Below are 17,469 nucleotides of genomic sequence, written 5' to 3'. Positions count from 1 at the left end.
GGGGCGTAGGTAGTCACTGCGGTGTTTATGTCTGTGTGTCTGTTTCTCCTCCTTTACTCGTATTCCAGGGGGTCTCCCCTAGGCCGTTCAAAGTACCCCTGATTGGATATCCCTGAAGTGTTGCTGCCCCCATCCCCAACAGTTTTGTGATTGAAAATGCTGCATGGAGCACCATCTGTAATTATCATTGTAAACTGAATATGAAGATGCTACGTCATTGCCATATGATTTTCGCTAACTGTCTAAAATGTTAATAAGGACATTAAAAAAAAAGCATTTACTATTGCTAAGAATGAAGCATATGCTATTATTAATATTGGTTATATTTCAGGTTTTACCGAAGTCCGAAAGAACCTATAACTAGTCTTCCACAAATGTATATGTAGAGACACTTGAAGTAGTTATCTAAAGGGTAGGGAGGAATATCAAGGTACAGATAGTTGGTTACACAAAGATAAAGTACAAGTATATCAAGTCACAATTGCATTAACCTTTACTTCTCTAAACAGACAGACGCTAAAGAAATATACTTTGCCTTGTAGGGATTTATTATATTCCGCAGACCTCTTTGACCAGCCAGGTGATTAAGCAGAAGTGGTGAAGTCCTGTGGCCTTTTACTCTTACCTCATTCTCCTTTCCAAGCATCTACTATGGGTTCTCTTATTTCTGTATCTATAAGTCACTGGTGGAGAAAGCGAGAGACTGAGAAGAACATCTCTCCTGCTAGATACTGTACAAACGTTTAGTGAAATTTGACACAAAGTAAATATGGTTTGATTGTACTGCTAGTTCAAGAGGCCAGCAGAGGTGAGATGTGAAAGTTAAAAACGTTTCTGATCCTTGTAGAATTTTATATCAATTGTATGTTTGTGGATTTACTGCAGTCAAAGTCTAAATACATATTGCAGTATATTCTCTTACAATATACTGCCTTGAAAACGTTAACTGATTTTCATACTTTTTTGGATTTTAAAAAACAAAAATGGACGTTTGTGGCACATATGGCTGATGGACTGTATATGTTCATTTTGGTAAAAAACTCTGGTAAATATAAACAACAGACATGATACAATTACAGTCACTAGGCCCTTTTGCATTGGTGATTTGAGTTATGTGACAACTGGTGTGAATTCAGATGCAATCTGCTTCTCAGTCTGCTGTATCCTTTCATTTCAGAAGAAAGGCTCTTGGCCGTTTTATTTGAACGCAATCATAGGCTATGATAGGATTATAACTGTACCTCCACCTAGCCATAGTATTTATGTAGATTCTTTCGTCTAACTGCTTTACCTGCATATCAATCGCGTAAACTTTCCCCAGTGCATTAATGCACATCCTGAAATGTACCAGTATGTGTACAAAGGACATAGTCATTATGTTTGATCAATAACCAATTACTAGGTAAGCGTAAAAAGAGATGACAGTGGATCAGTTCCTTTCAACACTGCTTGATTCTAGCCTCTTGCTGCCCTATCATATCTCAATTCCTGTGGCTCGCAGCAGCAGCTCTTGCCTGCAGTCTCCCAGCGCTCCAACAGGGGATATGTACCTCCTTGTTGTAGAAAGTACCCTCTTTTTGGCATGGTTACCCCACTTTTTGCCTGATATCAGTATGTTTTGACTGTTTTCACTCGGATCTTGCTAACCAGGACCCCAGTGACTGTGCTCTCTCTCCCTCTAAATTTGGTTGCTGCAACTTCACACCCACCCACATTTGGAATACTGGTGATGCCCTATAAGGCCCTAGTATATGGTACCCAGGGCATAGGGGCACAGGGGTTTCTCCATGGGCTGCAGCATGTAGTATGCCACCCATAAGAGCCCATGTAAAATCTGTCTGCAGGCCTGCCATTGCAGCCTGCGTGAAAAGGTGCATACACCCTTTCACTTCAGGTCACTGCATCAGGTCACTATAAGTCACGCCTATGGTAGGCCCTCTCCTAGCCTAGAGGGCAGGGTGCAGGTACCTGTGTGTGAGGGCACCCCCTACATGAGTAGAGGTGCCCCCACAAACTCCAGCTCCATTTTCCCAGACTTCGTGAGTGTGGGGATGCCATTTTACGCATGTACTGGACATAGGTACAGCTACATAATGGTAACTCCATACCTGGGCATATTTGGTATCAAACATGTCGGAATCATACCCAAATACTGTTGCCGGTATTGGTTGTATGATTTCATGAACTCTGGGGGCTCCTTAGAGGACCCCCAGCATTGCTCCCACCACCTTTCTAGGGTTTTCAAGGCAGCCCACGCTTCTGCCACCCCTCAGAAAGGTTTCTGCCCTCCTGCTGCTTGACCAGCTCAAGCCCAGGAAGGCAGAACAAAGCATTTCCTTTGGGGTAGGTAGGTAACCCCCTATCCCTTTGGAAATAGGTGTTACATGGCTTGGGAGAAGTAGTCTCCCCCAAGCCACTGGCATGCTTTGAAGGGCACATTTGGTGCCCTCCTTGCATAAACCAGTCTACACTGGTTCACGGACCTTCAGTCCCTGCTCTAGCGTAACACAGGACAATGGAAAGGGGAGGCCTCTGGGAGCATCTGAGTGGCCAGGTCAGGCAGGTGTCATCACAGCCCCCTCCGGATAGATGGTCACCTTGCTAGTGGGCCATTCCCCCTTCCAGGGCTATTTAGGGTCTCCCTCTTGGGTGGGTCATCAGATTTGGACATGCAAGACTCCAGCAGGAGTCCTCTGCAACGTTTACTTCTACTTCTGGCCACTGGAACTGCAACTGGACTCCACAGGAACCTACAGTCTGCAGCGACAAGACAGCTCTGCAACATTGTTTCTCTGGCTCCTTCCAGCAACTGTAACATTTCCCTGGCTGTGCATCCTCTGAGGGTGGCAAGTCTTCAGTCTGCACCAAGAAGCAAAAGGAATCTCCCTTGGAGTGAAGGAGTCTCTCCTGCATCTGCAGGCACCAACTGCAATGATGACCGGCTGCGTGGATCTCCTCTCTTCCTGAGCTGTGTGGATCCTGCATCACAGGTGGTGGTCTGGAGTGGTCGCCTTTGTCCTCTCTGCCAAATGTCCAACTTTCGAGTCGGCAAGTCCTTGCCTCTCTACGCAGGACAGTAGCACCGTGCACCACGTCTCTTGCAGTTACCAAGGCTTGCTGGCATCTCCTTCACAGGGATCTTCAGGCTCCGTGTAGCCCTAGCACTCTTCCATGTGACGCACAGCTCTCTGTTTGCTTCTCCTGCGGCGTGGGACTCCTTTCTATGTGTGTTGTGTGGGCCTCACTGCGACTCCTGTGCTTGCTGCCCGTGGGGGCTGCCCCCTGCTCTTCTTCTTCCGACAATCCTGGTCGTTGAGGGTCTCCCGGGACTCCCTTCCGACTGCAATTCTTCATCCAGCGTGGAACGTTGACTGCATCACTCAGGAACTCTTCAGCTGCTCTAGGACTGCATTGCTAACCATTTTCGTCTCACCGTCGACCAGATCCAGCATCCATAGATAGGTGGGTAGTGGCTCCTGCCACCACCGGACACTCCAACGTGAACTGGACTTAGTCCCCTTCTTTTCCAGGATTTCCTCTTCCAGGATCCACTTTTGGTTTCTTGCAGTCTTGTCTGGGTCTTGCAATACCCTTCTCTGAAGTCCTTTTGGTGGGTTTAAGGAGAGCCAGTTACTTACCTCTTTTCTCCTGGTCGCTCGGGGGCACTCTAGCACTCACCTTGTGGGTTTCCTCGTTCCTCCAGCTCTCCTCTACCTATTCCACTTCCTCGGGTGGGGCACGACTTTCGTATTTCACTTTCTTAGTATATGGTTTGGTCCCCCACCCTCAGGCCTTCAAAATTGTCTGTTACTTTCACTGTTTTCTATTGCATTCTATGCTAATTCCAGACTGCTATTGTACATATATTAGTGTTTTTTACTTACCTCCAGTTGGGGTATTGCCTACATAGTATTTAGTATTTGTGTCACTAAAATAAAGTAAATTTATTGTTGTAACACTGTGTGGTTCTTTCATGCGTGACTACACTGGTATTGCATAAGCTTTGCATATCTCCTAGATAAGTCTTGGCTGCTCATACACCGCTACCTCTAGAGAGCCTGGCTTTCTAGACACTAACTACGCCTCACTAGTAGGGAATACCTGGACCTGGTATAAGGTGATACCATAGATACTCACCACACACCAGGCCAGCTTCCTACACTTGTCCCAGTGATCCATACAAAAACCATATGCAGCAGAAGCATTTTCACCAAAGGTCTCTATCAAAACACAGCAGATGACTTCATGTGCTTGTGTCATAATCAAATTGTCTGATGGCTCGCTTGCTGCTCCCTTCAGATCCTTGTGTGACATCCACAGTGCACGCTGCTCCACTGATTCGCCTTCTGGAAATTCAAAGCACATACAGCTACACTGTCTTTAAATGCTAGATTGAAGAACCACTGTGTCTCCAAGCTGAGCACCATATCTTTGAGGGTTATGATAGTTGCTAGTATCCTTCAATGGAGGTATGGTTGGTATAGCACTTCGGTAACACAGAAAGAGCTGTAATTAAGAGGTGTTAAGAGTCTGCTTTCCTTAGATTCGAACTCATGGCTTGCAGATAACCACATATTTCAGTGGCAAGCATGCACCTCCACAAGCCCTCATCCCTGCTATGTTGATGATTTTGGAACAGTGGATATCAAGGATACAAAAATCCCCAATGCTTGGGAGGGGGAATGAGTAGTGCAGAGTTAAGTCATGCCACGCTAAGCTGGCATACTGAAAAAAAAATACAGGTAACAGATCCGAGTAACAGGAGATTTTATATTTTACATATCTAAGGTCATCCTTGCTGGCTAAAATGGTCAACATTTTTGGGGTACAGTTCCAATCCAACATTCACGGTCTGCTTTCCCAAGCTGGTGAACATGGGACCAATTTGAGCAACAAGGCCTGCAAGCTGCCTGTGCTGGCATTGTTCTGAAAGGTTTCCTCCACGGACGCCAGTCCTGTAAGTAAACCATATGCAGTTTCCAATCTCACGCACAAAAATGCACAGGTATAATACACCTTAGCACAGAAACGGGATAGACAGAAAGAAACAGATATCGACGATACTAACAGATACACACAGCATTTATAGATTAGTAATTACACATTACATGGGTGTAGAAACCAATGGCACTTTGTCAAAAGAGCTTACCTTAATAAAATGGGAAGTGTAATAATTAATATTAAATGCTTTATAGGACAAAAAGTAAAATGTGCTGATAATTTTCTAGTATACATATACTAACAAAATGTGTATTCATCAACCTTTCTGTTTCAATGGAATAATCGTTGCTGAGCTTCTACAGGACCATATTTACGTTCATACGTCCGCTGGCACATTAAGAAATTAATATTTTAACCACTGAGTATACATACACCGGTCCATATTCAATCAGTAGTATTTGATATTTCTGAGATCTGAGAAAGAAATGTATACTGTAGGACTGCGTTTTTATTAATGCTAAAAACATATGACCACACTGACCACAGAAATAAATTATGCCTCGGAAACTCCACCAATGAAACAATGCCAAGCGACATTAGCAGTTTTGTCACCTTAATTAAAAAATGGAGATTGAAAATCATAAAGTTCGCCATCTGTATGATCAAATAAAGAATACTTGAAAACATCCAAGATATTTTAATTCAAACTGCCCTTAGGTTTATGTTGGAGACCGGTTTAGTTCAATTTTAAACAAACAAGTGTGCAGGCTCCATTGCAGAGCCTGGAACAAAATGACAAGAAAATTTGCGCCACTGTCCGTAAGAGAGTCATTTATAATTTTTTTGCTATCTAAGAGAACGCATGGTTTGGATGGAATGAGAAATTATTCGAGTTACAACACAATTTAAACAACCAGTAACTTGCATGATATTCCCATAACAGAGTGCGATATGGGAGGCCTACGTTTCTTAGAAATCAAACAGAATAAATACTGCCAGCCACATACGAAGACACAGACACGACGGTTTTCATAATCAGTGGGCGTATCCTACCAAATAAGTACATTCTTTTTGGCTATAAAATTATTATGATAAATGTGGTTCTGAAACGTGTGCGTCCAGAGTGCCAGTTCTGGCCAAATAAATTGAAAAAATGCAATGCAATTTGGCCTCTTGCACAATTCTGTTTTAGTTCGATTAAGAGAATGATGTTTAATTGAAGAGCTAAAACGGGCCCAAATAGTACAGTGTACTGCCAAATGTCTGAAAACTTGAAATGCTTTTACTGTCTCAAGTTCCTTTCTAAATCATGTTTTATACTCCAAGTATGTGCAGCAGTTGAAGAAATGCACTTCAAAGTTATTTTAAGATTAGATTTGAAGTTACATATTACATCTATTGTTGGACCTGGTCCTTTTTTGTAGGGTCATCCCCAGACGTTTTGCCTCCTTCCTCCTATTTTTTTCTTACCAGTTTTTGTTGGCTTTAGGACTCTGGACACTTTACCACTGCTAACCAGTGCTAAAATGCATATGCTCTGTGTAAATTGTATTGGTGATTAGTTTATCCCTGATTGGCACATTTGATTTACTGGTAAGTCCCCAGTAAAGTGCACTGTGCGCACCCAGAGCCTCTAAATGAAATGCTACTCGCGGGCCTGCAGCAGTGATTGTTCCACCCACATGAGTAGCCCTGTAAACATGTCTCAGACCTGCCACTGCAGTGTCTGTGTGTGCAGTCCTGCAGGGTCAGTTCAACCTGGCAAGTGCACCCACTTGCCAGGCCCAAACCTTAGGCAGCCCCATGGGCAAACTGCAGTGTATTTAAAAGGTAGAACATGTACTGATGTGTATTACATGTCCTGACAGTGAAACACTGCCAAATTCATTTTTTGCTGTTGGAAGGCCCATCTCATAGGTTAACATGGAGACTGGCTTTTAATATCTGAGTGCAGTTTCCCATCAGGAACAGATAAAGAAATTTAGTTTTGGTCTCTGAACTCACAGTTTGAAATACGTCTTTTGGTAAAGTTGGTTTTTAGATTGTCAGTTTGAAAATGCCACTTTTAGAAAATGGGCATTTTCTTGCTTAACCATTCTGTGCCTCTGCCTGCCTGTGGAATCCGCATCTGGGTCAGACGGACAGTTGAGCTGTTTGTGAATTTCCTCTAGACAGTGACACAAAGGGAGCTGGGGTGTAGCCTGCATAGCCTGATGAGTCCCCTGGGTTAGAGTGGGGAGAGCGTAGCTGACACACCTGAAAGAGCTGTGCCTGTCCCTACACAATGCAGTCTCCAACCCCCTGGTGTGTTTCTGGGACAAGGCCTGGGCAAGGCAGGATCTTGTAAACAGAGATTTTCCTTTGAAGTTTGCCTACTTCAAAGGCAGAAAAGGGTATAAGTAGTGGACCTAAAACCCCAGACTTTTAGATTACTTCTGGATCAAAAGTAACCTCTGCCAAGGAGAAGAGCTGGAGGAGGAGTACTGCCCCTTTGCCTGCAAGTGTGCTTTGATGAGTTGGCCTGCAGTTGCTGCTTCTACCTTTTGAGAGGCCATGACTGGACTTTGCTGTGTTTTTTTGCTTGTGATGTGTCTCAAGGGCTTGGACTGAGCTTGCCCCCTGTTCTGAAGTCTCAGGGCCATCCAAGACTTCCTCTGCAAGCACCTGGACTCTCTTGCTGAGACTTCTGCCATGCAAAGTGGTGCGCAATCTAGTCCCTGGGCCCTTGAAAGGAGAAGCTGGTGGAACCAAGACTGAAATCCACACACAGGAGCCATGAGGGGGGAAAATCGACACCACCTGCATCGCGGCTGGGGGGGGGATAAATAAATAAATAAAAAAAAAAAATGCAGCACCCGTGTGCGGCTGCCACAAATCGATACACCAGCCACGTAGCACGGGTCTTCATCACTGTGCGCCTGAATTTTGCATGCATTGTCGCTGGGCGTCAAAACCACAGTGAACCTGTGCGGACCCAAGGCTGCTCATCCAGGAATAGACATAGCTCTCCTGCATGAGAGAAAAATAACGCATCGTCTACCAGAGAAGAAATGATTCACAGCCTCACTTGCGAGTAAGGAATCAACACATTGCTGACTTTTCCGACACATGCTCGCCTGTGCGCTTTATTTTTGACGCAAACCAGGTAGTTTGTTTAAAAACAACGCATCCATTGATTTCTATGGATTAAGGCTCTCTAACTTTAAAAATTCATACCTTTGCTTGTGTATGTTGGATTTTTGTTGTTTCAGTCTTGTTTGATTTAGATAAATATTGGCTATTGTCCTAAACTGGTGTTGTGTCCCTTTTCTAGTGTTTCACTGTAAGACTGTGTGTGTTGGTACAAATATTTTAAACACCGCCTTTGAGATAAACCCGACTGCTTGTGCCAAGCTACCAAGGGGGCGAGCAGGGAATATCCTAGGTGTGTATCTCCCTTACCCTGACTAGAGTGGGGGTCCGTGCTTGGACAGAGTGCAAACTGACTGCCAACCAGAGACCCCATTTTTAACATCTATGTTATATTATTAGTTTTAAAGTGCAAATTTGTAAAACAAGGGCAGCTTATTTTATTATGTGGTTATATTTTGAAATTCAACAATAAAGAGAAATGTTTATTTTACAAGGTCTCCTGTTATAAAATTAGCAGAATTGTATATAGCCATTTATTGTGAAAGCTAGGCAACAGTTTAAACTTGTTTTAAGTATGATTAGACCGTTAACAATCATATTTCATAAGCATAAGGCCGATTGGTAGTAAAAACCTATGGAATATATATGTTAGTAAGAAATTCTGCTCAACATACAATTCAACAGAATTAATGATTTTTCTCTCCAATATATGAACTTTGCGTGTTCTGGATCAGTGAGAAAAATGTGCCATCAATTAAAATTAGAACATTGGAATGTTGGGAGCTTCAATAAAAACAATGGAGTGCTCTGGGCTTCTAATGACAAGCTGTTGCTGTGAACAAAGGCCTCACGGAGCTGAGGGGATTTGAATCCCCTCAGGCTCTGTCAGACCTTTGTTTTATTTCTTAGAACATTCTGCCCTCTAGTGGCAGAATATTCTATTAGCCTTATAGCCCTACATGGCTATAATGACATTAATGTCCCGCTCTGCTGCCTTGTTAAAGGCCTTTGCCTTCGGGTCGGGCCGGTAACGCTGGATCAGGCCTTTAATGGCTGGTATAGCCCGCGACAGTGGGCTATAAGGCTAGAATAGTATATGCCATGGATCAACGTATTTTCTCCTGAATCCCAAAGTGTAGATCATAAACCACCCAAGCAAATATGCCATGTTTTCTTTTCCTCTCTTTGAGCGGGATTTAATTAACAATTTACTTACCTTCAGTAACGATTTCTGATATAGACTATCTAACCACAGAGGCCTTCTTCGTAACCAGTGCATAACAAATTTATATGCAGAGTACAATCCATTGAAAAGATGGTCCATTTCTGCACCGCCTTGTCTCTTTCACTCAAGCAAATCCAATGAAGAGCTGATTGTCCACCCGGTGTTCCTCAATGCAATAGATGTAAAAGGAGAAGACAGTTTTTTGGGTCCAAACAACAAGTCTCTCCTCCTCTTTGGAAGGGGATAAAGCGGAGCAAAAAATGTCAGCAGCATGATATTTTAGCCAACATGGAAAGGGGTCACAACCTTCAGTAGAAAGGAGGCCTTAGTCCGAACAGCCGGTTTGTCTGGGTAGAAGCTGGTGTTTGAGGGGTTAGTAAAGAGCTTGAATCTCGCTCACAATCTGAGTCAACGTAATTGCCACTAAAAAGACAGTCTTCAGCGTCAGATATCTGAGGGCAGCTGTGCATGGACTCGAATGGAGAACACAGAAGATATGTTAAGACCACATTAAGGTCCCACTGGGGGCTAGCAGAAGGGGTATGAGCGAATGGATGCTATAAGTCCTTAAGAAAGTGTGTCACAAAGGGTGACTTACAGAGGGCTGATCCTGGAACCGAAAAAAAGCTGGAATGGCAAAAAAGTAACCTTTAGCAGTGCCAAGGACAAGGCCCTGCCAGGTTCAAGACAGCACAAACAGCACCTTCAACAGAGGCAGAAACTGGATTAACTTGCGAGGATCAAAAAGCCTCAAACCTATCCCATCTGCAGGTGTTGTCAGTTTTTGCCAAGTGGCACATGGCTGCCAGAACAACATCACAGATATCGAAAGGAAGGATGAAAACTCTGTTGTTGACACACATCTCCTAGCAGGAAGCTGAATACTCCTGCAGAGACCCTGGCTCATATGCCATGCTAAGGAATCCCTCTAGCGTGGTCTATTACATGACTTTATTGGAACCTATTTTAAGGGCATCTGGGGGCTCCCACACTAAGAACCTATTTCATGTTGAATTGAAGTCCTGGAAGCAACAGGCCCATTCTGACCCCAGGAGCACTGTTCTCTCCCATCCAGGGTACCCGTAATAAGGTGTGGCTTAATTATCATTATGTATATGTTCAGCTAATTACTAGCCCTTCTATTTTCTTCTTTTCTAGGGCTCAATTAGATTCAGATTCCCTTGTCCTTCTAGGTGATCCAAACACCGACAATGATTTCAGACCTTACTGTTATCATATACTGAAGAAATGTTTTGTTCTTGTTTGATGATAAACACACTTGATCACCATTTGTCACATGTCTATCACAGTTTTAATAGTATCAAGCACCTTGTTCCACTTCACATCCACTGCGCCATAACTCATATTTTGAACTTAAATATATGTAATAAAAATAACCATCTGGTTTATGGGGGTTTGAGACTACAATCTTAGCAGTCTAGGGACCATTCTGCTCTCTGATAAAAGCATACCTAGGGTCCCAAATGTTTAGGTCCCTTGAAAAAAATAATAATAATAATAAATAACAGGGTTTACTTTGGCGGCCAAGACTCTCAGGAGTGGGGTGCTGGGTGAGCAAAGTTTGGTCCCCCAATGCAGGGTGGTGGTGACAGGCAATCATCCTATGCACGGGCACACATCTGTAGGTCTTGGCCCGGGCATCCCAGGAGGATGTCCATGAGGGCTAAATTGGGTAATAAGGGTTGCATGGAGGACAGCCCTGATTTAACCTCCGTCAAGAAGTTGGTCTTGACTAATCGGGGGAAGCTGCAGGTCAAGGACCTCCTCAGCCCTCCTCTCCACCATGGCGAAAGATGCAGCTTCCTATGTAGCAGGTCCTTGAGGAGAGAGGAATACCGAATGTGGACACATGCCCAGTCTGCTTTCATCACCCAGCTCCTCATACCATGTTGTCCTTATGGTAGGATGGGCCCTGGTCATCATTTAGGTCAGAGAAAACATAGCTATCAGCATCACCACCTTAAAAGTCAAAGTCTGCACTATGTTCATCAAATGACAGTGGCAGTATGTCCGAACCAGCAGGTGTAGCCGCTGTGATGGCACTGCCTTGGAGTTCGACAGGACTATGGGTTACTTGTCATTGGGCGTCACCGGTGAAGTCAGAGTGGTGTGGGGAGGGCTTGCTCAGGTGTGGTTCCCAGCTTTAGGTCCGGAGTTAGTCTGGATCAGGAGACCGATCCAGAGAGTCCAGTTGGCTCTGTAGGGTCTAAGCGCATCAGAGTGAGTCTGTGGCCCAAAGATCAAGTGGAAGGCAGCACAGAACTGACTATGTGGGAAAGGGAGTAGCTCCAGCTGTGGGTAACTCAGGGAGGTGTGAAGGGAGCCCTACCTTCAGCTCTGCAGGAGAAGTGCGAGAGTGGGGCCTAAAAGGGACAGACTAAGAAAACGTAGAATTTTTTATTGCTTCTTCAACTTACCTGACTTTGATAATGACGACTTAGCAACAGAGAACAACGGGAAGCCTTCTTATGGTACGCCAATAGGAGCTTCATCGCTTGCTCCAGGATCATCTTCGGATGCATCAACAACAGCCAGCACAGACCCTTGAGTTGTGATCCAATCCACAAACACCAAAGACAGACCAAGTGGGGCTCATACACAGACATTTGTCTGACTTTCCCAACACTGTTTGAAACCTGTATGTTTGTTAGGGTACATGTCCCAGCAAACTGGGGAATAGCTCAAAAAAGGTCAACAGAAAGGTTGGCCTAAAAGAAGTAGTTCCCCGGATCACACTGCTGATGTGGAAAGAAACTGATGTCAAAGAGCCGGGATGGTCACTATATAGGCACTGCGCACATCATGTCAGACAGGGCTAACGTCAACACTGAGCCACCAATGCCACCTACCAGCACGCAGAAGTACTAAAGATTTTCTGGATCCAGTCTGACGTTTGTGAAATATTTTACAGTGAGGAATCTGCAGTTGGAAGTCTATCAGAAGTCCTATCTTCTTCACATACTTCTCTCTCGACCTGATAAAAGTCAGATACTGACCATTCATCTATTACTTCTTTCCTTTTAGGCAAAGGGAGGAGATGTTTCTCCTCATTTAGTTAGCACCCTCCTCCTCTAGCCTTTGCAATACTTTGATATGAATAAGCAGTACCAGATGTGGGTATTAACCCTTAGTGTTGAAATCACCTGCCCCTCCTGTAGATGGATTGGAGGTATTTCTTGGTCTTTTCTATGCAAACTTCCTTTAAGGTTTGAACTTCCAATATCATCTGTTGCATCTCATTGGCACATAGTCTGAAGATAACTGCACCAGAGAAGAAAAGATTCCGGGACCATCTTTTGAGCCTCATTTTGTAATGATTTTAGTCTCAGCCATGGCAATCTTCTATGCTGCGGGAATATTCTGATGAAGCCAGGTCCGCTGAGTCAAAGGCTGTATTGCTGACTTGATTACATACAAGAAGGGCTTCCTATGCCACTTCCACAAAATCTTGCCTTCTGTCTTTAGGGAGGTTGCTCTCAATGTGCTGGATGTTCTCCCAGATAGTATGGTAATACCAGCCCACAAGAGTGAAGGGGCTTGTTCATGCTCTGGTGCACATTTTACTGCCAACCAAATCTAACCTCTTATCTGCCTTGTTTGCTGGAACTGAAGTCTCTGCTGCATCATGCCTCTGCACCAGAGACAACGACTATGTATGGTTTTGAGTCCACAAACTTGAAAATTATATTTTATGTCAGCAGTCTGCATATCTTCTACCACCTAGGAGCGGAGACCTTGGATGTGGCAAGTTAAAGAAATGCTTTTCTCTGTCATATTTTCAAAAAAAGAAAATCAACTGAAAACGTTTGTGCAGGACATCTAGGCTGCAGGGTTTCAATGACCAACATACAAGGGGGGGTTATTCTAGCCAGCATGTCCCTGAAAGCAGCAATATGGACAACTGGTGAAATCCGTGGTTGAGAGACCAGTGGTGAAGTGACAGAACAAGAGATGAAAGAAGAATCACATTTCCCAACCTGAAATATCACATAACTCTCCTGGAAGGAGCTGTAGGAGAACAACTTTTTTGCCAATGATGGTATGCAGAACAGGCACACATTGTTGGTCTAGAAGATCGAGGCCAAACCATAAAGTGCCTCGGTGATAAACCTGGGAGCTGTGAAGGGTCTGGATGGCTTCCACTGGAGGAATAACCAGTGATGGTGTGAAAAGATCGGAGGTGTTGTTGCAGATAGAAGAGACAAGGACTCCGGTGTCTCTTTCCTTCCCAGCATCTCCTTCATTAGCAGTCTTTTGGAGAAGGCGATAGGGTCACAGAAACATTTTATCTGGCCTCCTAGACACACTTTTGTTTATTGTTGTGCTTGAAGTCCTCCTGCTTTTCTCCGAGGCAGATACTTTTCACCAATTCTTAAAATGTCCCCTTGGATGTGTTTTTAGAGAATTCACACACCTTAACAGACTCATGAAGGAAGCCAAACCACACAAACTAAGTGTGGACTACTGCCTGTTTTTTCCTCCCACAGAGAAGGCACATGGGTTTTGACAGAAGGTATTTGGATTTTATATAGTGGCTGTATGCAGCACAAGCCATTTCATATCTAAATTGCGAAGAACATGGCCATATAACAGTGCTTCCTAAACGTTCCAGAACCACGCCCCAATTTTTAGAATGACAAGTTTTCACGACATGCCTAGCTTTACAGGTACAGTTGGCTTCCAATCCTGGTTTGTACAGAAGCTAAAAAACGAGCTCCTTCCAATATTCTAGACCTTGACAAATTTTGCAGCATATGCTTTTCTGTTTTTGCGGCTCAATAGCCTTGATCTAAATGTGGGGCTGCAGTCTACAGTGTCTTGGGTTTGTCAGCTGCACATGGCTCTGAGGGGCAGAGGGGGACTTGGCTACACAGACAATTTAATACAAATTACTTGCAGGCCAGTCGCTGCTGAAAAGCCAGCAAGGCTGAGTCAGAGTAAGTCTCATTTAAACCTTATGCTTGATTTGTAACATACTAGTCTACAGTCCTAATGGTCAAAGTACTTTGTTTACATAGTGCAACATGGCACCATCTAATAGGTGCACCCGTGTTCCCAGTGATACATGTGTTCTTGGCACTGTCCTATTTAAATGTGACAAAACATTCTCACATTATAAATTGTATAGTGGGAATGTTGTTGAAGATGGGGAGATGAAGGCATGGACATATCAGTGGGTAATCTGCTGCACAATGATTGACTAGGACAAGCCAGGCTCGTGACCAACTGTTTGGAAAATGCTGCCATGTAAAGCATATCAATTTTACAGCTCAATTAAGCATAAGTAGCAATGTTTTTTACTGGTCTTCAATTATGCATACTGTACTTGCACATATAAACAGGTACGTCCTGTGCTCTCTCCACAGCCCAATATTCGCCACACACGTTTAACCTCTGCCAATCACACTACTATGGTGGACACCAGTGATGATCCAGCAAATGATTGAGAGATTCTGGTAAGTCCCCATGCCCCCTCCTCATCCATAGGGATGGAACCAAACAGTCTTTGTCCTTGCATACTAAGCAGCATGACTGGGTACAATACGCTTATTACTAACCTTCTAAACCTCCCAGTAACCATACTATTCGTTGCTGACTAATGTAGCTTGCCAAGAAACACTAAAATAAAAATAAGATGTACGGGATAATACAGCTAGGTGTGATTCTAGCCAAATTTACTAGCAAAAATCAAAACAATAGGGATTTAAAGAACCATGACGGGAGGAGTAGCAGAAATAACTAAATCACTGTGAGCCAGCAGCTGAGTTTACAAGGAGCAGATCCATCATGATGTTTGATCTGTTGTAGGGACTAGCTGGATAGCTCTGATTTTCAACCCTGGGAATCCAAAGATCATTTGTCATAACAGGGGGGCTATTAGCTCTTTTCTTTTAACTTACAGAAGTGTTAAGGCTGCAAAACAGCAACTTGATAATAAATTTAAAACAAATTAAGAATTATGTCAGAAAAGCTACAACTGGGAGGTCTGGGGCGCCGACTGTGTCTGCTTAGTTTGGGGAGGATTTGGCAGATGGAGTGAGGAGTGTGAGGCTTGGTGATCCAGAAGTAGGAGCCTGGGGGCTCAGGGAAGGGAATGACGCAGAGGGAAAGAAGCTGGGACGGTAAAGGTCACAGGTTGTTATTATTTTTGTGTCTTTATTGTTCTGAATGTCCTATTATGCTTGATGTCCAGAATTATATGCTGAAAGTGTTTCTTATTGCAGCTGGAAGTTGACTTTTGTGGAACTTGGTCACCCAGAAGTCCACTAGTGTAGGAATAAATGAGAATGTTCTAGTCTGTGTGGGTGATGTGAATTGAAGTTATACGGATACAAAAATGTACTCACATTGCAACAGAACCATTGTGAAAACTCATGAATTAACTGTACATACAGATATTTAGATGATGAAAATGCATCAAACAGTAAGAATGCATCGTTCCACCCTTCCCCATCGCAGGTCACCTTACTTACCAAGCATACCACCGAGTGCTACATTCAGAAGGACATCAAAAGCCGTTGGTGGCAGTCCTCTGAAAAGGCCGATTTTCTCTATGTTACTCAAATGCTTCACCAGCTTCTCATTTCCTCTAAGAGGAATACGTTCTTTGACTGGGAAAACAAACAGATACACTATTAGCTACGAAAGAACAATCAAGTGGCAGTTGCAACAAATATCACTCGTTTTTCTGGAACATTTCCTCATTGATGAAATACAAAGTGAGGCGATGATTTGCTATCAGAGATTATGTTTACTATTACTGTCTATTAACATATTGCAAGTGATGAAGTCAGTGTCTGTGTTTCTTTAACCTTTATTGCATTTTAACTAGCTAAAGACGTTTTTTAGGTTGAAGCCTACCAGATAGAGCAGCTGTCTGCTTTGCTAACAACATCTTGAGACCTTCAGAAAGCTTACCTGAGAATGCAATCCACCCATTGCGTACCATTGGCTTTGTGGTTTTTAACTCACATTCGCTTGGTTTCTATTTGCATTCTTGATTTATCTTAGGCTGTACAGCTTGAGTTACTCCATCCTATAGCCCATACCATATTTATAGTACACTTCCAGTGCTCGAATTCTGTACACAGGTCTTTAAATCTTGTTCTTGTCACATTTGCTGTGCATTCAATGAGAGAGGTCAAATATCAGACTGTCTTCCAAAGGAGCATGTTGTTTACTTTTCTTTATCTGATTTCAATGTGAGAGGATTTATGTGGCAATCATGCTTGCTACTGGGGTTGTGCTCGACAGAAAGCTGTACAATGCTATTTTTTTCTGGCATATAACAAAATTTAAATGTCTGTTAATTATCTGTGCAGATATTTCAGAATATATCAGAATTAGGAAAGCACATTTTTTCGTAATTCTGTAGTGTGGAGGAAACAAATATTTCAATACCATCAACAATATATGTATCAATGCAATGGGTGATGACAGTTCCACACATCGTTTTTATGCTGTATAGTTTTATTAGTAAAACTGCATGTCTGTGCAAATACAATGTAATGGGAACGCGCAACCACACCATAAATATGCCACTCCTCCAGGCCACTACACTCAAGACTGCACCACTCCAAACAACGCCCCTCCACACTATAGCTCTCTCCTCTATCCTGCTCCACTATGCACCACTGCACTCAGTCTAGACCACTCCACTCTACACCACTACACCCCTTTACTCGAAACCACTGCACTTTACACCAACTACTCTGCACCACTGCACTCCACCCTACACCACTGCACTCTATGCCAATGCAGTCTACACAACTGCACTTTATGCCGCTACCCAAAATAAATGCACTTGAGGCCACTTTATGCCAGTCTAATCAAAACGAATGCACTCTAAGCCACCAGGTACCACTCTAATCAAAACCAAGGCATTCTATGCCACTCCACAACACTCTACACCACTACTCCCTCCACGACATTCCTAAACACTACGACCACTGAACTGTAAGCCACTCCATAAAAACCCACTTTACATGACCGTCCACTCTCCTTTACACCACTAACGTTTAGCTAAGCTGAACAGCAGCCATACTGGTGTACAACATGACAAACATATTGTCAAAAACAATAGCTCTTGCATAGGAAAGACCTATTGGCTTTCACAATGCTTGTTTCATAAAGGAATGCATTTAATTCCA

General features: G+C 43.5%; 1 protein-coding gene across 2 annotated transcripts in view; it reads right to left on the bottom strand.

Annotated features, from left to right (window-relative positions):
* The window catches only part of CENPI (centromere protein I), a 368,658-nt gene that overhangs the window by 287,884 nt on the left and 63,305 nt on the right, over nt 1-17,469 (bottom strand). For both annotated transcript variants that reach the window (XM_069213362.1, XM_069213368.1), the window contains exon 3: nt 15,793-15,930. In XM_069213362.1, the coding sequence (XP_069069463.1) occupies nt 15,793-15,930 (138 nt within the window). The remainder of the gene's footprint in view (nt 1-15,792; nt 15,931-17,469) is intronic.

Source organism: Pleurodeles waltl, chromosome 2_1, assembly GCF_031143425.1.
Source record: "Pleurodeles waltl isolate 20211129_DDA chromosome 2_1, aPleWal1.hap1.20221129, whole genome shotgun sequence".
NCBI classification, from domain to species: domain Eukaryota; kingdom Metazoa; phylum Chordata; class Amphibia; order Caudata; family Salamandridae; genus Pleurodeles; species Pleurodeles waltl.
Note: the sequence above shows the minus strand (reverse complement) of the source record. Positions and strands in the feature narration are given on the sequence as shown.